The following is a 17170-nucleotide window of genomic DNA, read 5'->3' on the forward strand; positions in this document are numbered from 1 at the left end:
ACTCTCACCTCACCTCTGGAATTCAGCTCTTTTGTCCATGTTTGGACCAAGGCTGTAATGAGGTCTGGAGCCGAGTGGTCCTGGCGGAACCCAAACTGAGCATCGGTGAGCAGGTTATTGGTGAGTAAGTGCCGCTTGATAGCACTGTCGACGACACCTTCCATCACTTTGCTGATGATTGAGAGTAGACTGATGGGGCGGTAATTGGCCGGATTGGATTTGTCCTGCTTTTTGTGGACAGGACATACCTGGGCAATTTTCCACATTGTCGGGTAGATGCCAGTGTTGTAGCTGTACTGGAACAGCTTGGCTAGAGGCGCAGCTAGTTCTGGAGCACAAGTCTTCAGCACTACAGCTGGGATGTTGTCGGGGCCCATAGCCTTTGCTGTATCCAGTGCACTCAGCCGTTTCTTGATATCACGTGGAGTGAATTGAATTGGCCGAAGACTGGCTTCCGTGATGGTGGGGATATCGGGAGGAGGCTGAGATGGATCATCCACTCGGCACTTCTGGCTGAAGATGATTGCAAACGCTTCAGCCTTGTCTTTTGCACTCACGTGCTGGACTCCGCCATCATTGAGAATGGGGATGTTTGCAGAGCCTCCTCCTCCCGTTAGTTGTTGAATTGTCCACCACCATTCACGACTGGATGTGGCAGGACTGCAGAGCTTTGATCTGATCCGTTGGTTGTGGAATCGCTTAGCTCTGTCGATAGCATGTTGCTTCCGCTGTTTAGCATGCATGTAGTCCTGAGTTGTAGCTTCACCAGGTTGGCACCTCATTTTTAGGTACGCCTGGTGCTGCTCCTGGCATGCTCTTCTACACTCCTCATTGAACCAGGGTTGATCCCCTGGCTTGTTGGTAATGGTAGAGTGAGGAATATGCCGGGCCATGAGGTTGCAGATTGTGCTGGAATACAATTCTGCTGCTGCTGATGGCCCACAGCGCCTCATGGATGCCCAGTTTTGAGCTGCTGGATCTGTTCTGAATCTATCCCATTTAGCATGGTGGTAGTGCCACACAACACGTTGGATGGTGTCCTCAGTGCGAAGACGGGATTTCATCTCCACGAGGACTGTGCGGTGGTCACTCCTACCAATACTGTCATGGACAGATGCATTTGCGACAGGTAGATTGGTGAGGACGAGGTCAAGTAAGTTTTTCCCTCGTGTTGGTTCGCTCACCACCTGCCGCAGGCCCAGTCTAGCAGCCATGTCCTTCAGGACTCGGCCAGCTCGGTCAGTAGTGTTGCTACCGAGCCACTCTTGGTGATGGACATTGAAATCCTCACCCAGAGTACATTCTGTGCCCTTGCTACCCTCAGTGCTTCCTCCAAGTGGTGCTCAACATGGAGGAGGACTGATTCATCAGCTGAGGGAGGACGGTAGGTGGTAATCAGCAGGAGGTTTCCTTGCCCATGTTTGACCTGATGCCATGAGATTTCATGGGGTCCAGAGTCAATGTTGAGGACTCCCAGGGCCACTCCCTCCTGACTGTATATCACTGTACCACCACCTCTGGTGGGTCTGTCCTGCCGGTGGGACAGGACATACCCAGGGATGGTGATGGAAGAGTCTGGGACGTTGGCTGAAAGATATGATTCTGTGAGTATGGCTATGTCAGGCTGTTGCTTGACTAGTCTGTGGGACAGCTCTCCCAATTTTGGCACAAGTCCCCAGATGTTAGTAAGGAGGACCTTGCAGGGTCGACTGGGCTTGGTGTTTTGCCATTGTCGTGTCCGGTGCCTAGTGGTCCGATGCCGGGTGGTCCGTCTGGTTTTATTCTTATTATGACTTTTCGTAGCGAGATTTTACAACTGAGTGTCTTGCTCGGCCATTTCAGAGGGCAATTAAGAATCAACCACATTGCTGTGGGTCTGGAGTCACAGATAGGCCAGACCGGGTCAGGGCGGCAGGCTTCCTTCCCTAAAGGACATTAGTGAACCAGATGGGTTTTTACGACAATCCGGTAGTTTCATGGCCACCATTACTGATACTAGTATTTTAATTCCAGATTTTTATTTTAATTAATTGAATTTAATTAATTAATTGAATTTAAATTCGCCAGCTGCCGTGGCGGGATTTGAACTCATGACTCTGGATTTTAGTCCAGGCCTCTGGATTACTAGCCCAGTAACATAACCACTATGCTACCGGCTGTGGCCTAACCAATACCTTGTACAAATTAACATCACTTGCTTTTATGTTCACTGCCCCTATGTGTAAAACTCTGGGCCTGGTGATTTTTCTATTTTTAGTCCCATTCGTTATTAAATATATTTTCCTTTGAATGTTTATCTCCAGTGCTGGCTCATCCATGATTTCCTCACCCCTATACCCCCACTGTCTTCTTCCTCTGTAAAAACTGAGGCAAAATACTTGTTCAGCATCTGCCATTTGCTCGCTCTCAAGTACAAGATGGCCCCTCCATCTCGAAGTGGCCCCACCCTTTTTTGCCTATCTGTTTACTTCTTACATATTTAGAAAAACCCTTGTTATTTCCCTTTCTGTTGACTACCAGTTTTCTTTCACATTCTTTCCTGCTCTTTCTAATCACCCATTTTACTTCCCTTCTACACTTTATATATTTTCCATTGTTTTTCTGTATTCCGGGTTTTCACGGCTCCTCTGCCAAAGTTACGGTGGGCAAGCGGGAGAATCCCCATGGAAATTCATCCCCCATAGTCACTTTGCTCTAACCTCTTTATTTATCCATGGAACCCCGGGCGTTGGCTCACTCTCGTTACTCCGAACTGAAATGTATTTAACTTGTACCTTGCCCATTTCACATTTAACTATCTCACCTGGGTCACATTTCATCCCACTGAAACTCATTCATTTTCAATCCACCACCTTTATCTTGGGTTCCTTTTTTTCTTTACTTATTTTCAATGTGAATTAGGTTATTGTTGCCATTTCCCAAGTGTTCTCTACTCAGAGTGGTTAAAATGTGGAACTCACTACCACAAGGAGTAGTTGAGGCAAATAACATCGATGCATTTAAGGGGCAGCTAGTTAAACACATGAGGGAGAGGGGAATCGAAGGATATGTTGATAGAGTGAGATGAAGTAGGGAGGGAGGGGACTCATGTGGAGCATAAATGCCAGCAGAGACCAGTTGGGCCGAGCGGCCTGTTTCTGTACTGTAAATTCTATGTAATACCTGCAGATCACTTGTCCTGTTCATTAATCAAAGCTAGATCTAACACTACATTGTTCCCTTGTTCGACATGCAACTGATTAAGGAAACCGTACTGGGTAAATTCTCAGAACCCCTCTCCGTTTTGACCACAAACATTTGTCTTATTCAGCCTACTTCTGGGTAAAGTCCTCCTTTAGTACAACTCCTATGACTGCAAACCTGTCTAAATTGCCTACAAATCTCATCCTTGATTCCTTTCACTCTATCCCATTGAGCTTAGCTCAGTGGTAGCAGTCTCCCTATTGAATCAGAAGGTCATGGTTCAAGCCCTACTCCAAGATCACATAATCTAGGTTGACACTTAAGGGAGAACTGCTTTGTCAGATGAGTTGAGGCCCTGACTGCTTGTTTGGGTGGATGTAAGAGATCCCAAAGCTTTTTTTCTGAAGAACAGGGACTTCTCCTGGTGTTCTGACCAATGTTTATCCTTCAACCAAAAACAGATTAACTGGTCATTCGTCTCATTTGCTTTTTGTGGGATCTTGCTGTGTGCAAAGTGGCTGCTGTGTTTACTTACATGACAACTAACTACTTGTCAAAAAAAATTAACTGTGAAGTGCTCCTAAAGAGGTGATAAAGCAGTTCATACTCTTTCTTTCAGGAGAGGAGAGAGGTGAGAAAGGGTACTCAAGAGGTTACAGCAACAAACAGATATATAATTCTGGGCCTAAATTTAAGTAAAGAGCAGGATACAGAAGAAGAGTTTGGCGAGAAGCCAGGCAAGGTAGGTGGGATATCATGGAAGCAGACTGCAAAGACCAAGAGAGATTGGAGCTGTAGGAAAATCATCGCGAAGAAAACTGAATAGCAATGTTTCTCACAAGTATTAGGTGAGGTGTCTAATTGGAGCCATGCACATTGAGGAAAGGATAGAAGGATACTGAGGGAAACTGGAAGTCAGACAGTGGTGGAGTGCATGTAGGGATTAGCAGCATAAGGGGAAACCATAGAGGCTTTCAAAGAGACATGTGCAAGGAACACCTCAAAACAATTAAAAACTTACATGTATACAGTGTCTTTAATGTAGATAAACATCCCAAAGTGCTTTACAGAGGTGTAATATTTTTAAAAAAGTAACACTAGAGAATGTAATACAAGAGATATTTGTAACAACATGAACACCAGGAGTAAGTTCACTGCTTCTTGGGCTGCTAATTACAGTAGGCGGGTCTGGGGTTAATTACAGTAGGCGGGTCTGGGGTTAATTACAGTAGGCGGGTCTGGGGTTAATTACAGTAGGCGGGTCTGGGGTTAATTACAGTAGGCGGGGCTGGGTCTGGGGTTAATTACAGTAGCGGGGCTGGGTCTGGGGTTAATTACAGTAGGCGGGGCTGGGTCTGGGGTTAATTACAGTAGTGGGGCTGGGGTTAAGTATTTGTTTGGAGAATATGTATATGAAATAAAGTACAGTAGCGGGGCTGAGGCTGGGGCTGTTACAGTAGGCGGGGCTGGGTCTGGGGTTAATTACAGTAGGCGGGGCTGGGGTTAATTACAGTAGCGGGGCTGGGGCTGGGGTTAATTACAGTAGGCGGGGCTGGGGTTAATTACAGTAGTGGGGCTGGGGATGTTACAGTAGCGGGGCTGGGTCTGGGGTTAATTACAGTAGGCGGGGCTGGGGTTAATTACAGTAGCGGGGCTGGGGCTGGGGTTAATTACAGTAGGCGGGGCTGGGGTTAATTACAGTAGTGGGGCTGGGGTTAATTACAGTAGCGGGGCTGGGGCTGGGGTTAATTACAGTAGTGGGGCTGGGGTTAATTACAGTAGTGGGGCTGGGGTTAATTACAGCAGCGGGGCTGGGACTGGGGATGTTACAGTAGCGGGGCTGGGGTTAATTACAGTAGCGGGGCTGGGGCTGGGGTTAATTACAGTAGTGGGGCTGGGGTTAATTACAGTAGCGGGGCTGGGGCTGGGGTTAATTACAGTAGTGGGGCTGGGGTTAATTACAGTAGCGGGGCTGGGGTTAATTACAGCAGCGGGGCTGGGACTGGGGATGTTACAGTAGCGGGGCTGGGGTTAATTACAGTAGCGGGGCTGGGGTTAATTACAGTAGCGGGGCTGGGGTTAATTACAGCAGCGGGGCTGGGACTGGGGATGTTACAGTAGCGGGGCTGGGGTTAATTACAGTAGCGGGGCTGGGGTTAATTACAGCAGCGGGGCTGGGACTGGGGATGTTACAGTAGCGGGGCTGGGGTTAATTACAGTAGCGGGGCTGGGGTTAATTACAGTAGCGGGGCTGGGGTTAATTACAGCAGCGGGGCTGGGACTGGGGATGTTACAGTAGCGGGGCTGGGGTTAATTACAGTAGCGGGGCTGGGGTTAATTACAGTAGCGGGGCTGGGGTTAATTACAGCAGCGGGGCTGGGACTGGGGATGTTACAGTAGCGGGGCTGGAGTTAATTACAGTAGCGGGGCTGGGGTTAATTACAGTAGCGGGGCTGGGACTGGGGATGTTACAGTAGGCGGGGCTGGGGTTAATTACAATAGGCTAGGTTGCCTCCTAATTAAATAGCCCCTATTTAATATCATTGTTCTGAAAGACATAACAAACCAACAACACAATGTTCAGTGAAAGTAATTTTTATTCCAAGTGAGTAATATCACACAAGGACATTAAGCACATAGACATTATCTGTGCTTTCAGTGGATTTCAACACACTTTACCAAAAGTATTTGTTTGGAGAATATGTATATGAAATAAAGTACAAAAATATACCACATCTAGGGAAATGTGGAAATTAGTGACACCAGGTTTTAAAATGTCACAAGGTTAATGCCTCGTTTAAGAGAAATTTCTGTAACAGTTTCACATTTCCTGTGAGACTCAGGAAACTATCAAAGTGCAAATCCATCAGCCCAGATCAGAGTAACATTCAGAGCATCATTTAAGCAAATCCCAAAAAGCACAAAGTAAAATCTTGCACAACATTTGCATTGTTTTAATTAATTCAGAACCCAGTGTTTGAGAATTTGTGGCTAAACGCACTCTGCAGATTCTTGTTTATAACATAAATCTTTCAATATCTATAATGCAGAGAATCTAATTTTTCAGATATTATATGAGACAGAGAGTTAGGTGAAAACCAGTTCAAATATTTGATTTAAAGTGCTTAAAATACACAGGTTGAGAACCCAGTGGTAAAATAATGGTGAACCCAAAGCAGCTGCCTTTACCAGGGATTGGTTTAATCTTACAGAGTAAGGAGGCAGCAGCAGCCTTAGCTCTCCAGTCCGTGCTTCCTGCGAGTGCAGCTCCCCACTGGGATCGCAGCATTCAGCGGGCTTTGTCCTGTACCAGTCTGCTCCTTAATGTGCTAAAGCCACAGTACATAGGGTTCTCATTCCCTGATGACTGGTCACTGCAGAGCCAGGCTCAACATAAGGGGACATCAGTTAAAAATGAGGAATTTAAGAGTAAAGAGGGAAGTCAGACAGGAATGGAATTTTGGAATAAGTTACTATGGATGGACATTAAAGCCAGCAGTATCAACGGGGCTGATGTGAGACGATAATTGTAAAAAAAAACAACTTCCCGCCAATGTCCCGCCATCTTCAAGCCTGCTGCAGTCTTTGAGGGGCCTAAAATAAACGGTCAGGGTATCTGCAGAAATAAACGGTCAGGGTACACGCAGGAATAAACATTTAGGGTACATGCAGAAATAAACAGGGTACACGCAGGAATAAACAGTCAGGGTACATGCAGAAATAAACGGTCAGGGTACACGCAGAAATAAACATTTAGGGTACATGCAGAAATAAACAGTCAGGGTACACGCAGGAATAAACAGTCAGGGTACATGCAGAAATAAACATTTAGGGTACACGCAGGAATAAACAGTCAGGGTACATGCAGAAATAAACATTTAGGGTACATGCAGAAATAAACAGTCAGGGTACACGCAGGAATAAACAGTCAGGGTACATGCAGAAATAAACATTTAGGGTACACGCAGGAATAAACAGTCAGGGTACATGCAGAAATAAACATTTAGGGTACATGCAGAAATAAACGGTCAGGGTACACGCAGAAATAAACATTTAGGGTACATGCAGAAATAAACGGTCAGGGTACACGCAGAAATAAACATTTAGGGTACATGCAGAAATAAACGGTCAGGGTACACGCAGAAATAAAGATTTAGGGTACACGCAGAAATAAACATTTAGGGTACACGCAGAAATAAACATTTAGGGTACATGCAGAAATAAACGGTCAGGGTACACGCAGAAATAAACATTTAGGGTACACGCAGAAATAAACATTTAGGGTACATGCAGAAATAAACGGTCGGGGTATCACACAAATAGACAGCTGGGAGGATATGGTGAGCGGGTGGGGTTGGGGGATATGGTGAGCGGGTGGGTAGGTGGCCTTGAACCGTGAAAGAGGATGGGCTTTTGGTCCTATTGGCCTTTTCTTGCTTCTAAACATTCTTGTATTCCTATGCTCACTACTTCAACTAACTGCAGACTCACAGGGTGTTGGTTACTGGTTTATATCCTGCTCAGGTCAAGAGAGACATGCAGTGGAACATCATGACCTTGGAAAGTGCTTGTCTCCTGCACATCACCCAGCGGAAAAAATACAGTCACAGTGTCTGTCAAACCAGCAATGAACCAACCGTATAAAGCAAGCCGTTAACAGTGGGCACATGAAATAATGATTTCCTTCAGATGGATTGTTGTAATTGCAGCTCCACACACTTGATATTAACCCCTCGCCGTGCTGCTGGGAGAATGAATTGTAAAGTTTATTGGGTTATAATGTAAATGACTTACAAAGGAAATTGTTCCATTTTAATGGGTTGCGTCACCAGGAATTTTAGGTATAAAACAGCCCTCTCCCTGAGCACACACACCAGTGTGCACGATGGAGGCTCACTCTAAATCTCCCACACTATTTTCAATAACTGCGCTTGCTGTACTGTTTAACACTGTGTCTTCATCAAGAAACCCGTGACCCAGCACCTCTTCAGGAACAGGATGGTTGCAGTCTGCTGTCACCTCACACATTGCTGTTAGCAGCAGACTAGGCTCTTACCACAATGAATGGGCATCTGTCGTTCCCCAGTAAGAGCTGTGATGCCTTTCAATGTCGCAGGGCTTCCAACCACCGAAAGCTGGCTCAGCCCATGGTTAATGGAACTCGTAAAACTCTTTGATGTTAAATCCTTTTCCAAGTCATTTACATTGCATCCCAGTCATTTATTAATAACCTCGGTGTCCAACCAGCCCCAATATACGGAGATGTTGGATTGGGTGATTCTGCATTTATAAAACAGATGAATAAATCACTGTGAATGAGGTGCCGCGGATGTGAACGGATCTTGTGGGAGACCAAGGCCTTGAAATGACGCTGTGGGTTGATAGTTTATGAACCCTTTACATCTCTGCCCGCTGCGTTAGTGGAGGCATTAACCCCTTCATTTTAAACATCGACATTCTCAAGGCCGCAAGAGACCAGAGGCCCTTCCAGTCGCCCTTCCTGCTGCCCAGGCAGGTTTGGTCGATGATGTGTTTCTTTTCAAGATACTTGTCCAATTTGACCTTGAAAAGCTACTTGTCCAAGTGCTATCGGTGAGCGATTATAGAGACAGATTAACACCTCTGCTAAACGCATTCTTAGGCTACTATCTGCAGCATCATTTCACAACCAAATGGGTCCCAATCCTCTGGTTTGGTCACTGTATCTATAAAATACAATGAAACAAAACATGATTTGAAATTTCACAGGAACCAGAACTTTAAAAAAAAACCCAAACATAATAGAGATGATAAAATTCCTGAAAATGAGTCACAATCCACTGGAGGGATTGAGAGGCTGTGATAAATAAGAGGGACAGTGAACCACCAGGTCAGGTTTCTGCTCTTCTATATTGGTGTATTTATTGTTAGTTAGAAATTGTGCTTTCTGTGTGGAGGGGCAGTTCAGAGACCCTCGGTGCTGGGAATTGTGGTGCACAATAGAGCTTCGATGTGACATATGAACAGGAAACAGTCCAGTGGGTCACATGGAAATTCTATCTACAACACATTTTAGGCACATGGAAAATATTATCATATTTAGCACGGCAGCGTGTCTCCCGAGTCCAGTTGTGTTTGTAACACCATTAGGTCAGATGTCTTGGAGCCACTCCTCATGTCACACCCAAGTCTGGAAACTCACAACTTTTTAAATAACTCAGTCTGTTATTCGGCCCAACGACATGATTCCAGAGTCTACACTAAGGACAGAAATGAGCAATAGGATCTAACTGATTCCCGTCTTGTTAAAAATCCTGCTCCTGTGTTGAAACCGAAGGTTTATGGGCTGTGGATCTGACGCATTCTCCCAAACGGTCTTTTAATTGCCAGTTCTTGAAAACGTCTCCCTGTGGATTAATAAACAGCGTTTAAAGCCCATTAGTACACCGTGACCCAACTCGCAATAATAAAAAAAATTAGATTTGAATTCCTGCGGCTATAGAAATAGAGAAAGAGAGAGTGAGGGACAGAGACACAGAGAGAGACACACACAAACACAGAGAGAGACACACACGGAGTTAGTGAAAGACAGAGGAGTGAGAGAGACAGAGTGAGGGAGTTTGAGAGACAGTGTGAAAGAGACAGACGGACACAGTCAGAGAGAAACAGAAAGAATGAGAGAGAGAGAGACAGAGAGGGAGTGAGAGAGTGAGACAATCAGAGAGACAGAGAGAATAAGAAAGAGAGACAGAGGGAGATGGACAGAGAATGAGAGAGACAGAGAGAGATGGACAGAGAATGAGAGAGACAGAGAGAGATGGACAGAGAATGAGAGAGACAGAGAGAGATGGACAGAGAATGAGAGAGACAGAGAGAGATGGACAGAGAATGAGAGAGACAGAGAGAGATGGACAGAGAATGAGAGAGACAGAGGGAGATGGACAGAGAATGAGAGAGACAGAGGGAGATGGACGGAGAACGAGAGAGACAGAGGGAGATGGACAGAGAACGAGAGAGACAGAGGGAGATGGACGGAGAACGAGAGAGACAGAGGGAGATGGACAGAGAATGAGAGAGACAGAGGGAGATGGACAGAGAATGAGAGAGACAGAGGGAGATGGACAGAGAATGAGAGAGACAGAGAGAGATGGACAGAGAATGAGAGAGACAGAGGGAGATGGACGGAGAATGAGAGAGACAGAGAGAGATGGACAGAGAATGAGAGAGACAGAGAGAGATGGACGGAGAATGAGAGAGACAGAGAGAGATGGACAGAGAATGAGAGAGACAGAGGGAGATGGACAGAGAATGAGAGAGACAGAGGGAGATGGACGGAGAATGAGAGAGACAGAGAGAGATGGACAGAGAATGAGAGAGACAGAGGGAGATGGACAGAGAATGAGAGAGACAGAGGGAGATGGACAGAGAATGAGAGAGACAGAGAGAGATGGACAGAGAATGAGAGAGACAGAGGGAGATGGACAGAGAATGAGAGAGACAGAGGGAGATGGACAGAGAATGAGAGAGACAGAGGGAGATGGACGGAGAATGAGAGAGACAGAGAGAGATGGACAGAGAATGAGAGAGACAGAGGGAGATGGACAGAGAATGAGAGAGACAGAGGGAGATGGACAGAGAATGAGAGAGACAGAGAGAGATGGACAGAGAATGAGAGAGACAGAGGGAGATGGACTGAGAATGAGAGAGACAGAGGGAGATGGACAGAGAATGAGAGAGACAGAGGGAGATGGACAGAGAATGAGAGAGACAGAGGGAGATGGACAGAGAATGAGAGAGACAGAGGGAGATGGACAGAGAATGAGAGAGACAGAGGGAGATGGACAGAGAATGAGAGAGACAGAGGGAGATGGACAGAGAATGAGAGAGAGAGAGGGAGATGGACAGAGAATGAGAGAGACAGAGGGAGATGGGCAGAGAATGAGAGAGACAGAGAGAGATGGACAGAGAATGAGAGAGAGAGAGGGAGATGGACAGAGAATGAGAGAGACAGAGGGAGATGGACAGAGAATGAGAGAGACAGAGGGAGATGGACAGAGAATGAGAGAGAGAGAGGGAGATGGACAGAGAATGAGAGAGACAGAGAGAGATGGGCAGAGAATGAGAGAGACAGAGAGAGATGGGCAGAGAATGAGAGAGACAGAGAGAGATGGGCAGAGAATGAGAGAGACAGAGAGAGATGGGCAAGGATTATATTCCGTCACGGAGTCCGGAGCAGACACTCGGAGAGCCGATGTTGGACCGGCCCCGGTCTCCGGATCCTCGCTCCTTTTGATTAATAAACCCGGAGATGTGCAGAAATCGCCGAGCCCTCGATCCGCTCCAGGTACGGGTTTTATTCCCACTCCAGTCACCGGCTCCGGGCGGTCTCGGGGTTTGTCCTTGTTTCTATCCGCTTCCCATTGACCGCAATTCTCCCCGAAACTTTCCCGCCCCGGGTGCGGGTCCGCGGCTCCCAGTCTTTAAATTCCGCCAATGTTGATTCTGATGCTTTGAACAATCCTGAAACTGACTCCTGATCATCTCAGTCCCGCGGGCTCACCGACACCTGGAGATAAAAAGCGGTGGATGGGGTCAAATCCCACCCCCCCCCGAGGGTCTGTCCCCCCGGGGGCTCGGTCTCCCCCCGGGGCTCGGTCTCCTCCCCCCGGGGGCTCGGTCTCTCCCCCGGGGCTCGGTCTCCCCCCGGGGGCTCGGTCTCCTCCCCCCGGGGGCTCGGTCTCTCCCCCGGGGCTCGGTCTCTCCCCCGGGGCTCGGTCTCCCCCCGGGGGTTCGGTCTCCCCCCGGGGCTCGGTCTCCCCCCGGGGCTCGGTCTCTCCCCCGGGGCTCGGTCTCCCCCCGGGGGCTCGGTCTCCCCCCGGGGCTCGGTCTCCTCCCCCCGGGGGCTCGGTCTCTCCCCCGGGGCTCGGTCTCCCCCCGGGGCTCGGTCTCTCCCCCGGGGCTCGGTCTCTCCCCCGGGGGCTCGGTCTCCCCCCGGGGCTCGGTCTCCTCCCCCCGGGGCTCGGTCTCTCCCCCGGGGCTCGGTCTCTCCCCCGGGGCTCGGTCTCCCCCCGGGGGCTCGGTCTCCCCCGGGGCTCGGTCTCCCCCCCGGGGGTCGGTCCGGGTTTCAGGCACTTGTCTCGGCTGCCAGCGCTCCGACTGCCCGCAGTCTCACAGGACGCTCCCGTCCCCCGGGGGACTCGCCCCCCGCCGCTCCCGGTGGACCCTCCAACAGGCGAAGGCGGCCGTGATGAGGATCAGGCTGAAGCCGAGCACCGACAGCGACACCAGTTTGGCGGCGTCCATCCGCCTCTCCCTGCCCGAGAAGGTGATGCTCGTCACCGCGATTCCCACCACCAGAGACACCAGCCCGAAGGGGAAGATGCAGCGGTACCAGGAGCGCTCCGTCCCGCCCGTGGTCACTGCCAGCCGGTCCAGCACCGACACGGGATCCGCCGCCTTCACACCCGACTCCCGGTGCTGATGCCACGGCATCGGGTTCGATTTACAGCCCGTCATAGCGGCGGCTCCTTCACCCGGAGAGAGGGAGGGAGAGGGGCGAAGGAGCGATCAGCAAGGCTGCAACTTACAGCTTTTCATCCATTCAGATTCCAACTGTCCGCATCTCTCTCCGAATCTCCCCCTCCCCGCAATCACCGGCAGCCAAACAGGCTGATGTCATCTGTAAAGGTGTGGCCTGAGCCTGCTGGAAATGGCAGGTCTGAGCGTGTATCCGTGGACATCTCTGTGTCTATCCGTGTGTGTCTGTGTATATCTGTGTGTGTATCAGTGTGTGTCTGTGTATGTCTGTGTGTGTATCAGTGTCTGTCTGTCCGTATATAATCTACATGTGATTATGTTTGTCCGTGTGTGCCTCTATATTAGGGTGCGTGTCTATCCTGTAAGTGGACTATGCATCCTCTACGCTCTACAGAGCACATTTACTGCCTAATATCTGGCTAAATGATGGCATGACCCAGGGATTGCAAGAATAAGACCCTTCGTTCTGTGTCCTGGACACTATGATCTCACACTTGCTTTTGCGTGTGTTGTATCTTTTTAGAAAGCAGACTGAAAAGCACCATCAGTCCAACTATCAACTCACAAACACGTGAATGAACAGAATGCGCTCTTGTAGTGATGATGTGGAGATGCCGGTGATGGACTGGGATACTCTTGTAGAGAAATACACCTATTTCCTACCGCTCCTTGTAACATCAAAAAATATACACAACTTTTCATGTTTAACTCACTCACAAGTTACTAACTGTACAAAGTAAGACCTCGCTACCTCACTCTGACTGTTCCAGAGAGAGGCTGAGACAAAGGCTGATTTCCACTCCCTCTCAGCGGTGCCAAGGATTTCTTGCCAAGCTGTCAGTCAACTTACTACCTCGGTGTGGGAGCTATTTCAACTATAATATCTGATTAGCTAAGCTCCCCTGTTGGGCATATGGAATGAAAACCATTCTTGCATTAAAGTTATGAGCAGCTGTGGGATGTGTCTCACAACTGATGTGTGTGAGATTACACATACCTGATGGTGACTTGTCTGGTAGTCCAACTAATTTATCTTAAACAAAATCCCAGATTGTGCACCCTTTGTGAACTGAATCTAACTTCCAAATATCATAATATAAATTAAACCAAAATCCATTTAAGGCCAAATAGGTTAAAAATCTCAAAGTGCTACAAAAGTGATGAGTTTGTGGGACTGTACAGGAGGGCTTGGGCCTCAGCTTTCTGGATTAACCAGAGTTTGTGAAGGGTGAAGGTGGGGAGAACATTAGAGAAATGGATCCTCAAAGTGAAGAAGTTATGGATGAGGAGTTTTAGTAGCGGTGGGGATGAGGTGGGAGCAAAGGCAGGTGATGTCCTGGAGCAGGAAGAAGGCTCTCAGACTCGAGGTGGTATTGAAAGCTCAGCTCAGAGTTGAACAGAACCACTGGATTCAGGCTGAGCAGGCAGGCAGAGAGGTTGATGGAGCTGGTGCAACAGGCAGGCAGATATTGGTGACAGCCAAATGCTTCATGTTTGCCAACACTGAATTACAGCTCATCTAGGACCTGATAGTGGACAGTAACAGCCCTGAGTCAATGTTAGTGGCAGAGGTAGAGTTGGGTGTCACTGGTCTACATGTAGAAGCTGTGTTTTCACAGTGGTAGCATTTAGATAATGGACAGGCTTTCATCTGAATTCCAGGGTCTTTAGTCCACAGATGTGGCTGTTGGGAATGACAGACCATCCAGGATCTGGCCAGGGGGGTGCAGAATGAGGATGTTGAAAGTGGAGGCAAGACAACTGTGGAGCGGATCAACAAAGACAGTGATGTTAGTGCAGGAGTGAGGGAGCTCAGGTTAGGGGGGCTTTCTCCAGGGGTGAAAAGGGTGGACGGTGTGACAAAAATAGAACTTCTGTTGTGATAGGCTTATACCGTTTTAAAAGGCAAAGGCAGCCGTGCCTCCAACATGGAGGCTTGGTTTTCAGAATAGTCTCAGTCAGCTGAGTGTCCAATTGATTATGGAACTTCCTGTAGTAACGTTGCTTTGTGAAAGGCTAATCAGTATTGCTGACTGCAGAACCACGAGCTTTATCATTGTTACACTGACTGATTAATAAAACTTTGTATTAAATATTCATCTGATTTCTCTGCCAATTGAATTTGCACAATGTAACCTCATCTATCTTACTGAATATGACTGTCTGACATAGAAGTGTTTTCACCGTTGTTTTGTGTCAATGTCTGACTGTCCAAACCTTGGTCCATTGTTTGATTTCCTAGGATCAATATGGTCACATTGACGAGTTTACAGATTATATAAATTGACAAAGTTGGCTGCTAAGGACAACCTACAAAAAAATTGATTTTAGCTTCAAAGGAAAAATTATCAAAGGAAAGAGTGACTCAGTCTGAAGGAAATTCTCTGTGATAACAATATCCAGTCAAGACCCATGCTTTTGAGAGAGGTCGAGGTCTTGAAGTAAAAACTTCAATGAAGACACAAAAGACAATTAAGCAGGTAAATTTAAACATGCTATTGCAAAATATGTAGTTTTAAATTTTGTTTTAAATCTTATTTTTGACATTATCGGCCCAATTTTAACCCAGCCCCCAGTGGAACAGGCTTGCATACTTTTCCCATTACTTGATATGAACACATGTACAAAAATGATTAGAAAAGACTAGTAGGGGGGAGGAATCACAGTGGAGCCGGATTCCATCCTCACCCAATATCAGTACACAGGCTTCCCATGCAGGAGGTGCCAGTTAGCGGCCTGGCTGATTTTTCCCTTCCATAGGCTAGGGACACAGAGGTGGAGAGCAGCTAACCCAGGACTGACCCGGAAGCCCAGGCAGTGCAGTTACCCAAAGAACCATGAAGGAAGCCATTAAAAGTGTTGGGCCATAATTTGTGACCTCCTCTACCTCTCATCTTCAGTTCTCTAAGAATGAGTGTGTCTGAAATGATGAGGGCTCTGCCATTTGAGGACGGGGGTGTTGCTGGGTGAACTCCATTAAACTCATCCCAGTGACGTCATGCATTTTCTGACATTGACGTCACCGCTGTGCGTATTTAGAAACAGGAGGAAGCAGTGTTCCTGGTAAATTCATAGGGCCGACGATGCCCCTTAAATGGGAGCAAAAGAAAGGGACGTTGCCTGGCTCTTGAGGATGGGACATAAACAAACAGTCACACAGGCAGGGTGCGGCTCATGCCTTTCCAGGAATTTACAAAGCACAAATGCGAATCCATCCATTAGATTGACACTGGCTTTGAGTTTACAGCATGAGGATCAATTTCAGATTGACGTCAGAGGAAACTTCAGCATCCTGTCGCTGAGAGGAATAATGACTAGTAATAATCATCCCTATTGCACGGTCCAAACCATCAGATGTTGCACAGCATCCAGCCGACTGGAGCAGCTGGGAGTTTCCTTCCTGTCCCTGTGGAAAGAGAAAAGATACCAGGCAGACCTGCACCAATCCTCCTAACTCTCAACTTTCATGCTTATTGACTGACAGGCATGTTTCTGTGGGAAAGTTTTCTCCTTTCTTGTCTCCCTTGCCGTTGATTTTTACATTTATCCTTTTGCTTCATATAAACACCAGGAAGGGCAATCAGCCACCGTGGTGAGCAACGTCCTGTGGCTCTGATTGAAAAGGGCCTTGTAGCTGCCAGCTCACCCATGCCAGAGGGAGAATATTTTAGCAGATGGTAGCATAATTATCTCAGCTCAGGGCCCAAACCTATAGAATGATTCAGAACTCAAACCAGCATTTTGACATCTTTCATCACAGCAACTGCCAGCAAAGCAAAGTACAGGAAATCTACACACACCATCAACCTTACAGAATATATTATATAAAATGGATACATTGGCATCAATTTCCAGGCTGTAATCATAGAATCATACAGCACTGAAGGGGGCGTCTGTGCCGACTCTCCCCCTGCTCTTTCCCCGTAGCCCTGCAAAATTTTCCTTTAAGTATTTATCCAATATCCTTTTGAAAGTTATTATTGAATCTGCTTCCACCGCCCTTTCAGGCAGCGCATTCCAGATCATTATAACTCGCTGCGTAAAAAAAATCCTCTTCATATCCTCCTGGCTTTTTTGCCATTTATCTTAAATCTGTGTCCTCTGGATACCAACCCTCCTGCCAGTGGAAACAGTTTCTCCCCATTTACTCTCTCAAAACCCTTTATAATTTTGAACACCTCCATTAAATCTCCCCGTAACCTCCTTTGTTCTAAAGAGAGCAACCCCAGCTTCTCTAATTAGTGTCTCTACATAACTGAAGTCCCTCATCCCTGGTACCATTCTAGTAAATCTCCTCTGCACCCTCTCCAAGGTCTTGACATCCTTCCTAAAGTGCGGTGCCCAGAATTGGACACAATATTCCAGCTGAGGCCTAACCAGTGTTTTATAAAGGTTTAGCATAACTTCCTTGGTTTGTACTCTATGCCTCTATTGATAAATGTAAACAATTTTACAACACCAAGTTATAGTC

At 47.4% G+C, this 17170-nt stretch overlaps 1 protein-coding gene across 1 annotated transcript; it reads right to left on the reverse strand.

The window, feature by feature from the left end:
• Positions 1–12251: 12251 nt before the first annotated feature.
• Positions 12252–12766, reverse strand: LOC137340960 (transmembrane protein 100). Its single transcript, XM_068003770.1, has one exon. The coding sequence runs from the start codon at positions 12676–12678 to the stop codon at positions 12331–12333; it is 348 nt and encodes a 115-aa protein (XP_067859871.1). The 5' UTR covers positions 12679–12766; the 3' UTR covers positions 12252–12330.
• Positions 12767–17170: the final 4404 nt, after the last annotated feature.

Source organism: Heptranchias perlo, chromosome 22 (genome assembly GCF_035084215.1).
Source record: "Heptranchias perlo isolate sHepPer1 chromosome 22, sHepPer1.hap1, whole genome shotgun sequence".
Lineage (NCBI taxonomy): Eukaryota > Metazoa > Chordata > Chondrichthyes > Hexanchiformes > Hexanchidae > Heptranchias > Heptranchias perlo.